At 46.7% G+C, this 19,237-nt stretch overlaps 1 protein-coding gene across 1 annotated transcript in view; it reads right to left on the bottom strand.

The window, feature by feature from the left end:
* TSPEAR (thrombospondin type laminin G domain and EAR repeats) overlaps positions 1–10,862 on the bottom strand; it is a 55,809-nt gene extending 44,947 nt beyond the window's left edge. Inside the window, exons 1-2 of the mRNA XM_036097254.2 lie at positions 10,853–10,862; positions 9,601–9,821 (exon numbers count right to left, since the gene is read on the bottom strand). Of these exons, the coding sequence (XP_035953147.2) occupies positions 9,601–9,821; positions 10,853–10,862 (231 nt within the window). The remainder of the gene's footprint in view (positions 1–9,600; positions 9,822–10,852) is intronic.
* Positions 10,863–19,237: the final 8,375 nt, after the last annotated feature.

Below are 19,237 nucleotides of genomic sequence, written 5' to 3'. Positions count from 1 at the left end.
GCCAGCAGTAGATGCCCAGTTACCCACAACTTCTGTCTGACTCAGCTACAAATCACAGGTTCCTATGAACTCCTCCGTGGGTTCAATATTTTGCTAAAGCAGCTCACAGAACCCAGGAAAAGAGCTGACTTCCTTTTGCTGACTTATTGCAAGGGATATTTTTAGGATACAGACAAACAACCACATGGAGGGATACGGAGAGTGAGGTCTGTAGGGGTCCTGAGCAAAGGAGCTTCTCTCCCCATGGATTTGGGGTGCGCTACCCTCCTGGCATGTGGACATGTTCACCAAACTGGAAGTTCTCAGAATTCCATACATTTGGGATTTTTATGGAGGCTTCATCATGCAGGCATGATTGATTATTAACTCAATTTCTAGCCTCTCTCCTCTTTCCCGAGGTTGGGGATGGGGCTGAAAGCACCAAGTTTCTAATCAAAGCTTGGTCTTTCTGGTGAGTAGCCCCCATCCTGAAGCCACTAAGAATCACCTCGTTATAACAAAAATCATTCCTACCACCCAGGAAGTTCCAAGGGATTTAGGAGCTTGATGTCAGGAACTAGGGTCAAAGACCAAATATTAGCAAGAACCAGGGACAGAGGCATATATATTTTTTATTATATATATATATGTATGTATGTATATACATACATATATATATATATATGTCAATATACATTATTATTTCACAGTGAATACTTAATATTCATTGCTGACACTTTAACACTGAAGTCACTTCCCAATAGCAACATAACTCACTCCTGAACGAAGCTTATTTAACACATGTATTTTCCCTGTGAGGCACATCACAGCCTTCTTGCACTTAGGAAACCATTTCAAACAGTGACATCACCAATAAGAAGCACAAGAGCATGGAAAATGTGGCACTAAATAGACAGCACAAGATACTTGTTTGCAGCATGAGCTGAAACAAGAGGTGGAGCTGTTTGACCTCAGTTGGGAACCCGCGTGTGGGGACACCCAATGTTTGCTGCTCTATGCATGTCCACGAAGGACTGTGAAGGCACAGTGAGTATTGACTTTGAGGTTACAAATCAATTTTAGTGAGCAAGTGAAGTTGCAAATGCAAAATCCACGAATAATGAGGATCAACTATGTATCAATAATAACATTAATTGTGAATTAATTAATACAATCGAAAGGAAGATTGTTAGACTGGATAAAATTGAGATTAAACTATACACTCATTACAGGAGACACACTCTAGAGTAGAAGATAGAGCTAGATTGAAAGTAAAAGGATAGAAAAAGATATATCATGGAAACAGCAGCCATAAGAAAATGTTAATATTTTACTAACACCAGATAAAGTAGACTTCAAAACAAAAATTGTTACTAGAGACAAAGAGGGACATTTTTTAATAATAAAAATGTCAATCCATGAAGAATATGTAATAATTATAAACATATATGCAAATAATAACAGCACCAAAATACACAAAGCAAAAGCTGACAGACATAAAGGAAAAAATAAACAATAATATTAGTTGACGACCTCAATATCCCAATTTCAACAATGGATGGAACAACTGGAGAGAAGATCCAGGACACAAGGAACGGCACTATAAACCAGCAAGACCTCACAGACATCTGTCAGACACCTCAGCCAACAACAGCAGAATATCCTGCTTCAGAAATGTGCACAGCATATCCTCTAGGATAGAACATAGGCTAAGCCGTAAAACAAACCCCGATGTGTTAAAATGGATAGAACACTAAGTATGTTTTCTGACCACAATGGAGGAACACAAAGTATGTTCTCTGACCACACTGGAGTGAAGTTAGAAATTAGTAACAGAAAAAAATTGGGATTCATAAATTAAACAGCACACTCCTAAATAACCAAAAGGTCAAAGAAGAATCAAAAGGGAAATCATAAAATACTTTTAAATGAAAGAAAGTGAAGAACAAAGTACCAAAACTTACAGGATACAGCTAAAACACTTCTTAGAGACTTATAGCTAGTAAGTATATATATTAAGAAAGAAGAAAAGCCTCAAATCAATAACTTAAACTTCCACACTGCAGACAAGCAGAAGGAAGGAAATAATAAAGAAAAGGGCACAAATAAGTGAAACAGAATAGAAAAACAATAGAGAAAAATCAATAAAACAGGCTCTTTGAAAAGATCAATAAAATTGATAACCCTTTAGCTACATTGATCATGAAAAAGAGAGAAAGAGAAGTAGAAGACTCAAATGATGAGAATCTGAAATGAAAGAAGGGTCACTGATGTCAGCCTCACAGAAATAAAAAGGATTACAGAGAAATGCTATGAACAACTGTATGCCAATAACTTATATAAATTAGATAAAATGAATAAATACTTAGGAACAAGATAACTGCAAAACTAGTGCTCTGAAAGCTATAGAACATCATTTTCGTTTTGTTAAAGAAAATCTAAATCCGTGGGAAAACATTTCTGTTCAAGGATGAGAAGAGCTGACACGTGAGTATGGCAGTAATCTCCCATTTACGTATTTATGCAATCCCTATCAGAATCCAAGCGACTTCTTAGTACAAATTGACAAGTTGATGTTAGAATTAATATGGAATTGCAAGGAATGCAGAATAAGCCAAAACAATCTTGAATAAGAACAAATTTGGAAGACTTGCATTTCTCAATTTCAAAATTTACTACAAAGCTAGTCATCGAGACAGTGTGCTACTGGCATAAGGTTAAACAATAAATTGGTATTTATTCATTTATCAGTGGAATACAATTGAGAGTCCGGAAATAAACCCATATATCTATAGTCAATTGATTTCAACAAGGGATTAAGAAAGGGATTCCCTTTCTTTCAATAGGGAAAGAATAGTCTCTTCAACAAAGGATGCTGGGACCACTGGACATCCACATGCAAAAGAAGGAAGTGGACCCCTACTTCTCACCATGTACAAAAATTAACTCACATGGACCAAAGGCCAAAATAAAATTACTAAAGCTATAAAATTCTTAGAAGTAAACATTGTGGTAGATTTTCGTGACCTCACATTTGGCAATGGATTCTAAGCTATGACACTAAAAGTATAAGCAAGAAAAAAAAAAAAAAGATAAATCTGACTTCATCAAAATTAAAAGGTTTTGTGCTTCAAAGGACATTACCACCACATCAAAAACTAATGATGTATTGTATGGTGACTAACATAACATAATAAAATTTTTTAAGAAAGGACACTACCAAGGTGAAAAGACAACCTACAGAATGGGGGGAAATATTTGCAAATCATATATGTGATAAGGGGTTTCTATTTGAAATACATAGAGAATTTATAACTCCACAATAAAAAAACAAAATAATCCAATTAAAACTGGGCAAAGGACTTGAATACATATTTCTACAAAAAGATAGACAAACAGCCAACACACACATGAAAAAAACACACATCATTATTCATCAGGGAATGCAAATCAAGGCCCCAGTGAGATGCCACTTACTGCCCATGAAGACAGCTAGAATAAAAAATCAGGTCATAAGAAGTGTTGACAAGGATGTGGAGAAATTGCAAGATGGTGCAGCTACCTTGGCAAACAGTCTGGCAGGTCCTAAAAAGTTAATCATAGAGGGGTGCCTGGGTGGCTCAGTCAGTTAAGCATCTGACTCTTGATTTCAGCTCAGGTCATGGTCTCAGGGTTGTGAGACCAAGCCCCATGTTGGGCTCTGTGCTGCATGGAGCCTGCTTAAGATTCTCATTCTCCCTTTCCCTCTGATCCCTGCTTATAAAAGAAGTTAATCATAGACTTACCATATGACCCAGCAATTCCACACCTAAGTATATGCCCAAGAGAATTAAAAATATATGTCTACACAAAATCATGTACATGAATGTTCATAATCATGTACTATTCACTGTAGCCAAAAGGTAGAAATGACCCAAATGTCCATCAACTGATGAATGGATAAACAAACTGCAGTATGTCCATACAGTTGAACGTTATTTAGCCATAGAAAGGAATGAAGTACTGATGAGCGCTTTCACACAGATGAACCTTGAAGACACACTACATAAAAGAAGCCAGGAGCAAGACCATATATATGTGAATGTATTCCATTTATATGAAATGTCCAGAGTAGGCAAACCAATAAGACAGAAAGTAAACTAGTTGCTGGTGCAGGGGTGGGGTAGCTGGAGGGCACGGGGCTTCCTCCTGAAGTGGTGGCAAATTGCAAACTGCCCACAGTGAAAGCTTCACAGAAGCTGGATACACTGAACATCACTGAATAGCACACCTTAAATAGGGAATTGTGTGGTATGTGAGTCGTAGCTCAATCAAGCTGTTAAAAAATCACTGAGCGCTGCCTACAAGAGACCCATTTTAGGCCTAAAAACACCTGCAGAAAGTGAGGAGATGGAGAAACATCTATCATGCAAAAGGACGTCGAAAGAAAGCTGGAGTAGCAATACTTAGATGGGACAAGATAGACTTTAAAACAAAGACTGCAACAAGAGATGAAGGACACTATGTCATAATAAAGGGGACAATCCATCAAGAAGATCTAGCAACTGTAAATATTTATGCCCCTAACTTGGGAGCATCCAAATATATACAACAGTTAATAATAAACATAAAGAAACTCATTGATAATAATACAATAATAGTAGGGGACTCTAACACCCCACTCACAGCAATGGACACATCATCTAAGCAGAAGATCAACAAGGAAACAAGTGGCTTTGAATGATACACTGGACCAGATGGACTTAATGATATATTTAGAACATTTCATCCTAAAGCAGCAGAATACACATTGTTCTTGACTGCACATGGAACATTCTCCAGAGTAAATCACATACTATGTCACAAATCAGGTCTCAACTGGTACCAAAAGATTGAGATCATACCATGCATATTCTCAGACCAAAACACTATGACACTTGAAGTCAAACACAAGAAAAAATTTGGAAAGACCACAAATACATGGAGGTTAAAGAACATCCTACTAAAGGATGAATGGGTTAACCAGGAAATTAAAGAAATAAAAAAATACATGGAAGCAAATGAAAATGAGAACACACCAGTTCAGAACTTTTGGGATGCAGCAAAGGTGGTTCTAAGAGGGAAGTATATAGCAATACAAGCCTTTCTCAAGAAACAAGAAAAGTCTCAAATACACAACCTAACTTTACACCTAAGGAGCTAGAAAAGGAACAGCAAATAAAGCCTAAAGCCAGCTAAACTAAAAGCTGGTTCTTTGAAAGAATTAATAAAATTGATAGGCCCCTAGCCGGACTTATCAAAAAGAAAAGAGAAAGGATGGGGCACCTGGGTGGCTCAGTCAGTTAAGTGTCTGCCTTTGGCTCAGGTCATGATCTCAGGGTCCTGGGGTCGAGCCCACGTTGGGCTCTCTGCTCAGCAGGGAGCCTGCTTCTCCCTCCGCCTGCCGCTCCCCCTGCTTGTGCTCTCTCTGTGTCAAATAAATTTAAAAAATCTTTAAAAAAAGGAAAAGAAAAGAGAAAGAACCAAAATAAACAAAATCATGAACGAAAGAGGAGAGATCACAACCAACACCACAGAAAGACAAACAATCGTAAGAGAATATTATGAAAAACTATATACTAACAAATTAACACCTGGAAGAAATGGATAAATTCCTAGAAATACACAAATTGCCAAAACTGAAACAGGAAGAAATAGAAAACTTGAATAGACCCATAACCAACAAAGAAATTGAATCAATAATCAAAAAAACTTCCAACAAACAAAAGTCCTGGGTCAGATGGCTTCCCAAGGGAATTCTATCAGACGTTTAAAGAAGAGTTAATACCTGTTCTTCTCAAACTACTCCAATAAATAGAAAAGGAAGGAAAACTTCCAAATTCATTCTATGAGGCCAGCATTACCCTGATACCAAAACCAGATAAAGACGCCACTAAAAGAATTATGGATCATCTCCCTGATGAATATGGATGCAAAAATTCTCAACAAGATACTAGCAAATCAAACCCATAAAACATTAAAAAAAAATCATTCACCACGATCAAGTGGGATTTATTCAATATAAAGGATGGTTCAATATTTGCAAATCAATCAACATGATACAGCACACCAATAAGAGAAATGATAAGAATCATGTGATCATTTCAATAGACACAGAAAAAGCATTTGACAAAGTACAACACCCATTCATGATAAAAACCTTCAACAAAATAGGTTTAGAGGGAACATACTTCAACATAATAAAGGCCATATATGAAAAAACCACAGTGAACATCATCCTCAATGGGGAAAAACTGAGAGTTTTTCCCCTAAGGTCAGGAACACACTCTCAACATTGTTATTCAACATATTACTGGAAGTCCTAGCCTCAGTAATCAGACAACAAAAAGAAATAAAAGGCATCCAAATAGCAAAGAAGAAGTCAAACTTCCACTATTTGCAGACAATATGACACTTTAGAAAACCTAAAAGACTCTACCAAAAAAATGCTAGAACTGATTCATGAATTCAGTAAAGTGGCAGGATACAAAATCAATGTACAGAAATCTCTTGCATTTCTATACACTAATAATGAAGTAGCAGAAAGGGAAACCAAGGAATCAGTCCCATTTACAATTGCACCAAAAACAATAAGATACCTAGGAATAAACCTAACCAAAGAGGCAAAAGATCTGAAAACTATAGAATACTTATGAAAGAAAGTGAAGATGACACAAAGAAATGGGAAACACATTCCATGCTCATGGATTGGAAGAACAAATATTGTTAATATGTCTATACTACCCAAAGCAATATACACATTTTATACAATCCCTATCAAAATAGCAAAAGCATTTTTCACAGAGCTGGAACAAATAATCCTAACATTTGTATGGAACCACAGAAGACCCCAAAAAGCCAAAGCAACCTGAAAAAGAAAAGCTAAGCTAGAGGCATGACAATTCCGGACTTCAAGCTGTATTACAAAGCTGTCATCATCAAGACAGTATGGTACTGGCACAAAAACCGACCCATAGATCAATGGAACAGAACAGAAAACCCAGAAATGGACCCTCACCTATATGGCCAACTAATCTTCGACAAAGCAGGAAAGAATATCCAATGGAAAAAATACAGTCTTTTCAACAAATGGTGCTGGGAAAACTGGACAGGCACATGCAGAAGAATGAAACTGGACCATTTTCTTACACCATACACAAAAATAAATTCAAAATGGATGAAAGACCTAAATGTGAGACCTGAAACCATAAAAATCCTGGAAGAGAACATGGGAGGTAATTTCTCTGACATCTGCCAAACCAGCATGTTTCTAGATATTTCTCCCGAGGCAAAGAAAACAAAAGTGAAAATAAACTATTGGGACTTCATCAAAATAAAAAGCTTCCGCACAACAAAGAAAACAACCAACAAAACTAAAGGCAACCTACAGAATGAGAGAAGATACTTGCAAATGACATATCAGATAAAGGGTTAGTATCCAAAATCTCTAAAGAACTTGTAAAACTCGACACCCCAAAAAACAAATAAATCAATCGAAAAATGGGCAGAAGACATGAACAGACATTCCTCCAAAGAAGACATCCAGATGGCCAACAGACACATAAAAAGATGCTCAACATCCCTCGGCGTCAGGGAAATATAAATCAAAACCTCAATGAGATACCATCTTACACCTGTCAGAATGGCTAAAATTAACAGCACGGGAAACAACAGGTGTTGGCGAGGATGCGGAGAAAGGGGAACCCTCGTGCACTGTTGGTGGGAATGCAAGCTGGTGCAGCCACTCTGGAAAACAGTGTGGAGGTTCCTCAAAAGGTTAAAAGTAGAGCTACCCTACAACCCAGCAATTGTACTACTATTTACCCCCCAAATACAAAACACTAATTTGAAGGGATACGTGCACAGCTATGTTTATAGAGCATTTTCAACAGTAGCCAAACTATGGAAACAGTCCAAGTGTTCGTTGACTAATGAGTAGATAAAGATGTCATATATATACAATGGAATAGTACTCAGCCTTAAAAAGGAATGAAATCTTGCCATTTGCAAGGACATGGATGGAGCTAGAGATTATTATGCCAAGTGAAATAAGTCAATCAGAGGAAGACAAATACCATATGATCTCAATCATATGTGGAATTTAAGAAACAAAACAAATGAGCAAAGGGACAAAAAAAAGAGAGAGAGAGAGGCAAACTGAGAAACAGACTCAACTCTAGAGAACACACTGGTGGTCACCGGAAGGGAGGTGGGCAGGGGGATGGGGGAAATAGGGGATGGGGAGTCAGGAGTGCACTTGTCCTGATGTACGGAAGTGTTGAATCACTACATTGTTCATCTGAAACTAATACTACACTGTACGTAACTAACTGGAATTTAAATAAAAACTTAAAAAAACACCACTCCTTGGTGGCACATGTATAGAAACGTTTCTTAGAATAGCCCTTATATGCATGCGAAAACCCACAGTGTTATTTACATGCATGAGGGTTTCACCACATTGTCCTTCATTCAATACACTCTGTAAATGCACGGGTATAAGATATGTTTCTAAAATTATCATACGTTTATTTAAATAAGGCCAGTGTTGTTTCATTGACAAAATGGGTTCAAAACAACAGAAATAAAGCCACTTGTATAAAAGATGCTTCCCGAGTGATATAATTTGAGTCCCCTGGGCAATGTTCCCTCCGGGATAGAATGTGTGCACCATACGCACTGCATTTAATACCCTCCGTGGAGGCCCTGGGGTAAAAGATGTTCCTGAAACATCGGTTCTACATGAGCACCACTGAGCGTGGTAGAAAAGAGAAAGAGGAAGGGGACAGCAGAGCTAGTCCGCTGGCGGGACACACGTGGAAGTCGTCCACAGAATGGAGTCCTTGTGACCAAACACTAGAGTTGTGCTCAGGACAGTAGCTGATAAGATGGAGGCTTTAGGCTGAGAAGTGGAATTTATATAAGACAGAAGAAAATGGAAATTACAGGACAGAGGAAACGCAGCGACTGGAACAGCAAACTCAGCGGAGTCGAGGGCACGAACGAGAGGGCTTTCGAGAGCAGATGTCCACAGGGCACGGAGGGCAGCGTCGCCTTCCCCAGAGCAAACCAACAAGGACGGTCCGGATTAGGGCAGAAGAGCTTTCCTTCCTTAACTGAGGGCTCTGACTCGGTCACACACCGTGACGGGCACTGTCCCGGCCCCACGGGGAAGCAGCGATGGGCACCGTGGGCCCTCACCTTCAGGGACGTCCAGCCGAGCGGGGGGGATGGGAATGTTAGCTGCGTATGGGGTGGACGGGACTGCAAATCACAGGTAATCAGACCCCAAAGGGCGTGCTCTTGTTATCTGGTTGCCTACTTTCCCGGGGAAAGATGTCAAACTAGGAACTCTAAGCATTATCCCTAGCCTTTGACAGGTCAGCCCACCGGAAAAATTATGGTTGTAGGAATCACCGGCACAAACACCTACCAAATGGTCCCAGAGCTCTGCCTACACACTCACTGTGATGGGGACCTCACTACCTATCAGGACGGCCGCTCTTGACCCCAAAGAGACCCTGGAGCCCGGGAGCGGTGGCTGGCCGCATGCTCGGGCGGTAAGGATGTAACGCAGGAACAGGAGTAAAGAGCGTCACTGACCTTCGGGGGAAGATTGGGAACTTTCAAGGTTATGACAATCGAAAATTCTTCAGGGAAGAGGTCACATCGGAAGAAAATCCTCGACGCAGGGAAGCTCAAGGCGTGGGGAGCGGCGGCTGAGAGCTGGAGTCCTCGAACGCCGTGGGCCTGCATCACCCTGATTCCGCCCGCGGCGCCGTGTGGAGGGATGGCCTCTGCCAGGATGTCCAGGGGGCGCAGGTCTGTGTCAGGGAAACCACAGGTGGGTTAAGTGGGCCCCGATGAGTTTCCCCTTTACCAGTGGGGAAACTGAGGCCCCAAGGGTCAACGACGCACCTGCAGACCGCCCCCCACCCCGGGTTTTGCCCAGAAGGAGCTACACAAGCACATTTCGTGGCACACTGTTTCCCAGTCGATGGCCACGCGCTATGCTGGGCGTGCGAGGGGGAGAGAGGAAGGATGGGTCCCAGCCGTGGCCCCAGGGAGTGCACGCAAGCGGGAGCCAGGCTCCCCCAGTCCAGGGACCACCAAGCGTGGCATGCCTTATGCTCTCAGTGGGGCTCCGTGACGCGTGTCCCCCGTGCCGTGGAAGGGTGGGTCCTCTGGGGTGACCGGCAAGCCGCCCTGGAACTGGGCACCGCTCCTCCCACACACCACAGAGAGGCAGATATGCCCCTGGAGAAACTCTGCCCTGCAGTTCAAGGTCATCGAACACAGCTAACGGGCTGGCTTGGCCTCAGCTGAGGCCAGATGATAGGAAAGGAAAATGGTAGCGTCTGTGGCCAGAAGGGCTGTTTCTGGACCAGCGCCTGGGGCCCGGCTCCTGGAAGGGAGGTGCTGGCTTGGGGCAGAGCCCGGGGCCACTGCCTGGACCCCGGCCGACCCAGCCACCCCATGCCTGGCTGTGGCCTGGGGTAAATGACCAGGCACGCAGGAATGAATTAGCCTTTCCCAGCGCCATTCCCCTCGGGCCCAGGGGCCCTCCCGGGGCCTGGGTCTGACAAGGGGGTGCTGGGCCCAGAGCCCACAGTCGGTCCCCCACGGGGCTCGGTCAGCAAGGTCGGCAGGCCCTGTGGTGATCCCAGCGGAGGCTGACCTGAGGCCCAGTGTGGTCTGTCATGGACATCCCACCCTCCCTCCCAACAGGAGCCAAGGTCCCTTGATTCGAGGAGCCCTTCCAGGATGGGGCAGCCTCCCTGGACAGGAGACCTCTGACCAGGGTCCTCAAGGGCTTCCTGGGCTGTGACAGCCTAGCAAGGCTCGTGGCACGTACCACGTTGCATTGGTCCGGGGCACAGTGGCCCGTGTCCTTTCCCGAGTGTGCGGCCCGCCCGGGACGGACACTGTGGCGTCTCCGTATTCCCAGAAGTGCATACAGTAGTTGCTAAATAAATATCTGCCCAACTGAAGTGCACCGGGTAGCAAGTGGCAGGGGACAGTCCAGGGAAAGCTAGTGCCCAGCCAGAGAAGGGTTCGAACGCGGCCGTGTCTACAGCGACAGGCTGAGAGCCTCGAGGGGAGGCCTGTGGCGTGGAGGTGCGTGTCCGCCGCTCACGGGGAGGCTGTGGGCAGAGACAGTGACCGGCCCCAAAGCGGGAGTGGCTTGTAGCATGCAGGTGCTGGGCCCCGGGAATCCGGACTCTCTCCCGGGAGTGCACATCGCCACTTCGGGTTAACGGTGGGCTCCAAGTAGGAGGAAATTCGGTCAGCCATTGACTGGTCCGTGTGGTTTACCAAGGCAAACGCTCTTCAAAGCAGGGTCACCGTCACCAGCAAAACCCAGAGAACCACAGCCATCCCGGACAGGTAGAGACGCTGGCTGGCCCTGTGGACCGGGCACGCTGTCCTGCCGGTGTCAGCTCCAACCCCCCACCTCGCTGGCAATGACAGATGCTAATATCTGGGGCGTCTGCCAGCCTGCAGGCGCCCTGCGTGCTAAGTTCATCCCCTCCACACCTGACCCAGGCTGGTGCGGCACAGAGGATGTGACTGAGTCCCCGCCCCTGGGAAGACCCCTAAGGCCTTCATCAGAGGGCAGAGTCAAGGCACCCAGCCCTCCGCTCTCCGAATGTGGGCAAGGACAGCAGGTGACCAGTCAGAGCGGAGAGCTCCTTCTCAACGAGGCCGGGGAGCATCGCGCCCCCTCAGGGGCCTGGGTCACATGGCCGCCGCGGCAGTCATGTTGGACCAGACCCAGGGGCTCAGGCAGACTCTGGCCCACAGCTCTCAGGCAGCCCACAGAAGGATCCAGAAATCCCAGGGACACCCTCCTTAGGGGTCAAACCAGCGATCTTCCTTGAAGCAACAAGGGCTGTGGCCCAAGCGGGTGTGGGGGTCTTGGGTCATTTCCAGCCTCTGGGGGGCGGGCTGACATTGAGGACAACAACCTGATTTTTGCAAGAAGCACAGAGTCGGGCAGCAGCATGAGAATGGCAGGTGGCCATCCCCGGGGCAGAGAGGGGCTCTGAGACACGAGGGCCTTTGCTGGTCACCAGATGGACTCTCCACAGCGCTTCCCACCCCTCTCCCAGGACAGGGCCCGCAGAGCTGGGAGCCCCTGCCCCCCACCCTCAGCCAGGCCTGCCCCTTCAGCTGCCGCTCCCTGCAGGGGTGAAGGGGCCAGGGACGAGGACAAGAGAGTCACAAAGCAGAAGGTAGAGCACATTTTCCTCCCTTAAATCAAGGGAATTTAAGAAAGAAAACTGTCTCTGGAACAGGACTGCCGAGGACAGACACCCAAGTGCAGAGAAGAAATGACAAGACAGCATCTAAAGTGAGCCGCAGGCGTGTGGTCAGGAGTCCGGGAAAGACCGGTCCTGAGCACGCTGAAGGGCTGCCGCACGGGAGGGGGCGGGCTGAGCGCCGTCAGGCCCCGGGGGCAAGGCGGAGGAATCAGGACGGCCAGCACCGAGCTAGACGCTCGCTACCTAATAAATGCCCCCAACAGGAAATCTGGCAGGGCTGTGTCCCCAGGGACTCACAGGACAGGAGCCCCGGGCAGCGAGGGCACTGGAGGCTGCGGACCCACCCGGCCTGGCCAACCGCAGCCGAGGAGCGCCGCCAAGATCACACCTGCCCGTCCCCAGGGACCGGCTGCTGGGTACAGAGCAGGTCAGCAGCAAGGCTTGGGCACAGCAGGGGACACTGAGGTCCTTCGGGAGAGGACAAGGACGTGGACGTGCCCGCGCTCCGGTGGAGGAATGGCTAGCGGCGGGGGGTGAGCGGCCCACGTCGGGCACACTGCTGATCTTGGTCAGGTGGAAGTGTGTGCACAGCGTGGGGCCCGGTGGGGCGGGGGGCCCTGAACAATGTTGGGAGGACACCGTCCGATGACCTCTGGGAGGCGCTGTGAGGAGGGGGCAGTGTATTCGCATTGTCGTCACTATTTATGTGTGACGAAGTGCACGCAGAGAGCTCGGAGACGGGACGCTTGAGCGTGCGCTGAATGCAGCCACTCCGTGGAACAACAGTGGGGGCACTCGCGGGAGAAGGGTCTGTCCCTCCAAGGGCAGCGGTCACCCCCGAGGCAGCTGTGTGTGTCAGCACAGGGTCCCAGACCGACTCTAGGGAGGAGACGGGCATCTCGGGGGAGAGCCTGTGCGCCGGACCGACTCTGACGAGCCCTCGGGCTGGCCAGCACTGTGGGGTTGTGTCTGGTCGGGGTCCCTGGAGCATGTGAGGCTCTAAGTAAACACTGGGCCCTAAATTCACCCCCAAAACTCTGAGAGACACTGGGACCGGCCGGAGGTTTCAGCTGAGGCCCCACCAGGGTCTGGCCCCTCATTCAGGACACGCAGGTCTACCCCCAGAGAGGCTGCCAGCACCCAGAACATGCTGCAGCCTGGCTGAGCCCCGGGCACAGGCAATCAGGGTGCATTAGCAGCAGGGGAACCCCGAATCTGGCTAATCCAGGGAGAGCCTCTCCCTCCATTGTTTGATTGAATAGCCCCTTCCTGGTTGTCCTCCCCCCGCCCCACCCTGCCCTTCCAGCCCATGCAGACGAGCAGGCTTTGCTCTGACAGATGCTCAGTCGTCGGCATCCGGTTCTCCACCTACGCCTTGTCTGCAGTCTGCACACACAGTTGGAGGGTTTCCAAGGTTAACACGGGCAGAGAGTTTTGTAACTCCCTGGAAACCTTCCTGCTGGATGCAGGGATGAGGAGTGACCAAGTCTACAAAAGCCAGAGCCACCGCAAGATGGTCAGAGCGCACGCAGTGATGAAGCTCTGCAAATTAACTCTAATCAGTTAGACACGTTCAGTGCAGCTGCTATATTCACACCGAGAGGCTGTACACACGAGCAGACCCTGGCCGAGCCACCTGCCCGGTGGCCTCCACACCAGCCAGCCTGGAAGCCAAACAGCCAGGACTTGGCCAACGACGGACCCCTTCCCTAACCCCTAACCAGTCACGTGGGCAGCCCCGCCTTGAGGTAGCTATCTGCAGCTTCCCCACACCACAGTCCCCGTGTGCCCCCCGCCAGCCTCTCTTTTTCCACTAGAAGTTCTCTCCCTCCCCTGCTTTGAGTCTCTGCCAAACCCAGTGCTGGTGGGGGAACCCCTATTACAGCCAGCTTAGAATAAACAGCCTTTGCTTCTTCTCATTTAGGTGGTCTCTGTTTATTCTACAAAGGCTTCTTGAAAGGGCAGTTTCAGGGGTGCCTGGGTGGCTCAGATTGTTGAGCGTCTGCCTTCGGCTCAAGTCATGATCCCGGGGTCCTGGGATTGAGTCCACGTCCGGCTCCTGGCTCAGCGGGGAGCCTGCTTCTCCCTCTCCCTCTGCCTCTCCCCCTGCTCATGCTCTCTCTCTATCTCTGTGCCTCTAATGAATAAATAAAATCTTAAAAAAAAAAAGAAAGAAAGAAAGGGCAGCTTCAGAAATAGCTTTTGTCCTCAAGGTCCTTACCATTCAGCAGAGATGTGGTGGGAGCCACAAATACACGAACTCAAAACTGGCTACACGTAAGGTCCTAAACCAGCCTCAAGGTCTTAAGGTCTGGCCCACAACTGACTCACTGAGGTTCTCAGAGCCTCAGTTTGCTCATCTGTAAGATGGGATGGTAGTGACTTCCCCTGCCAGGGACCCAGCTGAGGGGGAGCCAATTACAGCGGCAAGCCACACTGGCAGAAGTGGTGAAGACTTCAATCGCCTACTGCAACAGTATGAGCAAGAGGCTAAAGCCACAGGAAGCACTGAACCCCCACCCCCCACAGAAGAGCATGTGGTGGGGGTCATGCCCAGGAGCCCAGGACGAAAGCCTCCCATGGGTTGATGAGCCCTGGGGCCCAGGAAGGAGGAGGAGGGAGGGCTGGGCGTGGAAAAGTACCAGGTACTGAGTCAGAGCAGGGTGGGGGGAGTAGGTTCCAGGCATCCTACAAGGAGGCCTCTGATGGAGGTGCCAGGGCTACAAATGCAGATGGGCCTCCAAGGGGGGCTGGTGGGCCTGGGTCCCTGCTGCAGTTCCCCCAGGATGGCAGTGCCCTGGCAGCATCCCAAGCCTGGTGTGTGGCAGGGCTGTCTCGTGCCCTCCGCCAGGTGAAGCCTTTGTGATTGCCCTTGGCTGGGCCTGATAGATCATGCGTAGGATTTTTGACCAGGAGCCAGGGTCTTCGTGCCCCAGAACTGTTCCCTGGAAGGCTTTCTATACTGGAGCCCATCAAGACCCAGGTTATTCGGAAGAAGCCACCTGCCTTGGCTGGGGGTGCAGGTGTGAGGCACAGCCCCTCAGCCAGGTGGATTCTGCACTCTAGATGGTCTCCAAGAAGGGGCTCTACCACTGGGGTGGAAAGGGAACAGAACTAAATGGCCAAGAAAATCCCCCTTACCCTGTGGATTTCATTGATTTAAATTGTGTGCCCAGGGCCCAGGAGGAGTTTATTTCTAGGAATTTAGGTTAGGGTATTATAAGTGTTGCTCTATGGGACAGTAAGACTGAATGTATAGCCATCATCACAAAACAGGCCAGTTTAGGCCCAAGAAGAGGCAGATGGACCCATAGAGAGAAGAGATGGAGAACTTGAACACCCATGGTCAGTAGTCCACGCAGATCAGTGGGGAGGGAGGGGTTGTTGGGAGAAAGTGATGGCAAAGCTGGGTGTCTGTGGGGAGAAAACCAGACTGAACTCTTCCCCAAATGGGATATACAGCTCACCCCTCCAGGAGGGATGAATGGTGAAACTTCCAAGTTAGAGGGAGGGTTGGGAGCCATCTCTGTGACTTTGGGGTACAGATGATTCCCCAAACAAGCTCAATAAACACAAACCATGAGAAGTCATTACACTTGCTCACATCAAAACAAGAACATCTGCTCAGGAGGGACACAATGGGGTAGGCCAGTAGTCCCAGGACAGAATGAGAAAGGTGTTTGCCATACCATGAAAGGTACAGAAGGAACAGGGACCTCCTGAAAACCAACAAGGAAAATATAAGAACAATCCTCAAAAAAAAAAAGGCAACCTAAAAAAAGAAGAAACCCAAAGGGCTCACATATGACAAAATGCTCAAGTCAATACAAGTCAGAAAGAGATCATTTTTCTCCTACTATACTGGTTAAAAAAAGGAAATAAGAAAACAATGTAAAGATAGAGCATGCATGGGAAAATAACTCATGTCCCTTTTGTGTGTTCAAACCTGCTTTTCTTAACTTGTTTTAAAGGAAGTCATGGAATGTGGAACAGATTGGCACACGGGGCTTTGAGCGGAACTCCTGGACTCTCCGGGGCTGCAGCATGGATGCATCTGAAGCCTTGGGAAGGCAAAGGCAGTGTGGCAATTAAGCCACTGAAGCCTCAGGGAGGCGCCAAAATAGCAGCGACACCAAGAATCACCTCTCAAAGGCATAATAGAGTGCTCTGTGGCCAGCCCTCACTAAACCTTCTACACACATCAATGCTTTTAAATCCATACTCGTCCACTTCAGTCACCTGCCAAAGTCAAAGGGTTCTCAGGGTGCACAACACTGCCCAAAGGGCCAAGCAGATGGTATAGCAAGGACTGTGGCCTTTGCTCCCAGCTCTCCTGGGATGCACTATGTCCTGCAGCTTTTGTCATGGGCCTTTCTGAGGCTCAGTGTCCTCATCAGCAATAGGGGTTGGTATCCTCCTGTCTTGTAGGGTGCAGGAAGGACTGGAAATACTGTCTGGCAGGCAGAAGTTGCTCCCCAGAAATGGACAGCTTCACAGTGACTGACCTGGAAATGGATGGCCCATCCCTCATGATGCAGTCAGCCCAGTGCTGGGCACGTTTTAGGTCGACTATTAGCTTCCCACATGAGCCTGTGGGAGGATATGTGTTTGCCTGCAGAAATGCAGGCTGCCAGGGCTGGCTAAGCAGGACTCTTGAGTAAGATCCATGTGGCTAGTACACAGACGATGTTAAGTTCACCTTATGTAAATCGGCAATAGGACATCCGGCAGGGTGCCTTAATCAGCTGGCACAGAAAAATTCACACACAGTCTGGGAACAAGTCCACTTGCTGGACCCACACTTGCCAACCCAAAACCAGAACCTTCTTTTCTCTCTTTTCGCGAATGCTGTTCATTAGGTATAACAAGCACCTGACCTCACTGGGCATGTGGACATTCAGGAGGCGAAAGACAGTGCATGCATAATGCAGACCGCAGGGCTGGCACGGGGACAAGAGGGTTTGATCTGAGCTCTTCCCGGGACAGGATGCTCAGCTGCCCTCAGGGTCCCACCCATAGAACTTGTCTCTAATGATTCAAAATGCCACCTCTTAGTCTCCTCTGCCAGGAGCTGAGAGGTGGGAGAGGCAAAGATGAAGTGCCAGTCCCTGCCCCCAGGGACCTTTGTAATAAAAACACCACTCCCTCCTGCCAGGCATGATTATCTCTGCAATCCAGCCAGCTTTCCATGTTCCCTTATCTCACGTCCTCCTGGCGAGTGAGAACAGGAACAGAGGATGAATCCGGCTATAGTGGCCTCAGGCTGCAGGATGTGGAAGTCCAAATGCTCAGCACCTAGAGGTTTACCTGCCTTCCAATCCCATTGTGTGAGAGTCCTCATCGACTCTATTGCCCTTCAAATATGTGCACTGAGTCCAGGAATTACGGTATCAGAGCCAGAAAGGGCCAATAGATCAGGGCTATCAGCACAGAGAGGGCTGGTGGGGGCAGCTAAAGGAGAAGAAAGTTTATAGTACTAAGTGCTTCCATTAGAAGAGAAGACAGGTATCAGATCAACCATCTAAGCTTTGACTTAATAAACTTGAAAATGGAAGGATAAGTCAGTGTAATTGTACGTAACATAACGCAATGTAAGTGAAAAGAAAAACAGAGGAGATCAATTGAAACCAAAGTTGATTCTTTGAGAAGATGAATAAAATTGATAAACTTCCAGCCAGACTGACCAGGGGGAAAAAAAAAAGAAGAAGAAATAATTTACCAGTATCAAGAACAAAAGATGGGCTATTACCAACTATTTTTCACAATTTAAAGGATAATGAGGGACCTCCACAAACAACATTATGCCTATATATTCCAAACCTTGTATGAAATGGACCAACTCCTCAGTAGGCACTTCATTAAAGAAGAAACACATGACCAGAAAGTCCTATATCTATTAAAGAAAACTCCAGTTTCCCGGGAAATTCTCCCAAATATTTAAAGGAGACCAAATACTGACTCTACACAATCTTTTCTAGAAAGTAGAAGGAAACCCTTGCCAACTCCTTTTGTGGGGGTGGCATTATCAAAACTGAAGACATTGCAATAAAAGAAGACTACAGACCAATATCCTCACAAAAACAGACATGAAGATCCTGAATAAAATATTAGCAAATCAAATCCAACAACATATAAAAAGGACAATACATCACAACCAAGTGGGGTTTATCTGGGAATTCAGGACTGGTTCAACATTCAAAAATCAATTAATGTAAGTGCACGGCACCTCTTCATACTGGCTTTGCAATTTCCTGTACATCTCTAATTATTTCAAAATAAAAGGCTTTAAGAAATCAATTAATATAATTCACTATATTAACCGACTAAAAAAGAAAATTGTATAATCATCTCAATAAATGCATAAAAAGCATTCCATAAAATCCAACATCCATTCATGATAAAATCTCTCAGTAATAAGAGGGAGATTTTTAGCCTGAGAAAGCTTATCTAGACAAAACCTCAGCGAGCACAAAGACTGAATGCCTCCCCCTGAGGTCAGGCCGGTAGCTCACACACAAGCATTTCCTTGCTCTGCCCACTAAAGAAGTGACACCCCAGCAGCACTGAGCACACCTAGCTCCAGATCATGGTTTCTAAATACCATTATCCACTAAAAGGATCAGGACTCTCTGGAGAAGTGATCGATTCCAGGAATGGGATGGGGAGATTTCCAGAGGAGCTGGGACCAGAAGTGAGACGCTGGGGAGTTGGAAGCATGCTGAAAGGTACAGGAGCCAAATGAAGGAGGTCCCAAGGTTCAAAGCTGGAACAATGTGAACGAGAAAATAATGATAATACTGGATTATTACTCAAATAATAAAACAAATATTCATTAGTCCATAATGAAATAAGTTGAACCAGAACAGGTAAATAAATGGAGGAAAAGGGGTAACTCCTCCTTACAGAAGAATTTCAGTTAATAAGTAGAGATGGAATGGGGAAGTAGAAACGCACCATCAGAACACCGCAGCACC

The sequence above is a fragment of the Halichoerus grypus genome, chromosome 1 (genome assembly GCF_964656455.1).
Source record: "Halichoerus grypus chromosome 1, mHalGry1.hap1.1, whole genome shotgun sequence".
Classification (NCBI taxonomy): Eukaryota; Metazoa; Chordata; class Mammalia; order Carnivora; family Phocidae; genus Halichoerus; species Halichoerus grypus.
Note: the sequence above shows the minus strand (reverse complement) of the source record. Positions and strands in the feature narration are given on the sequence as shown.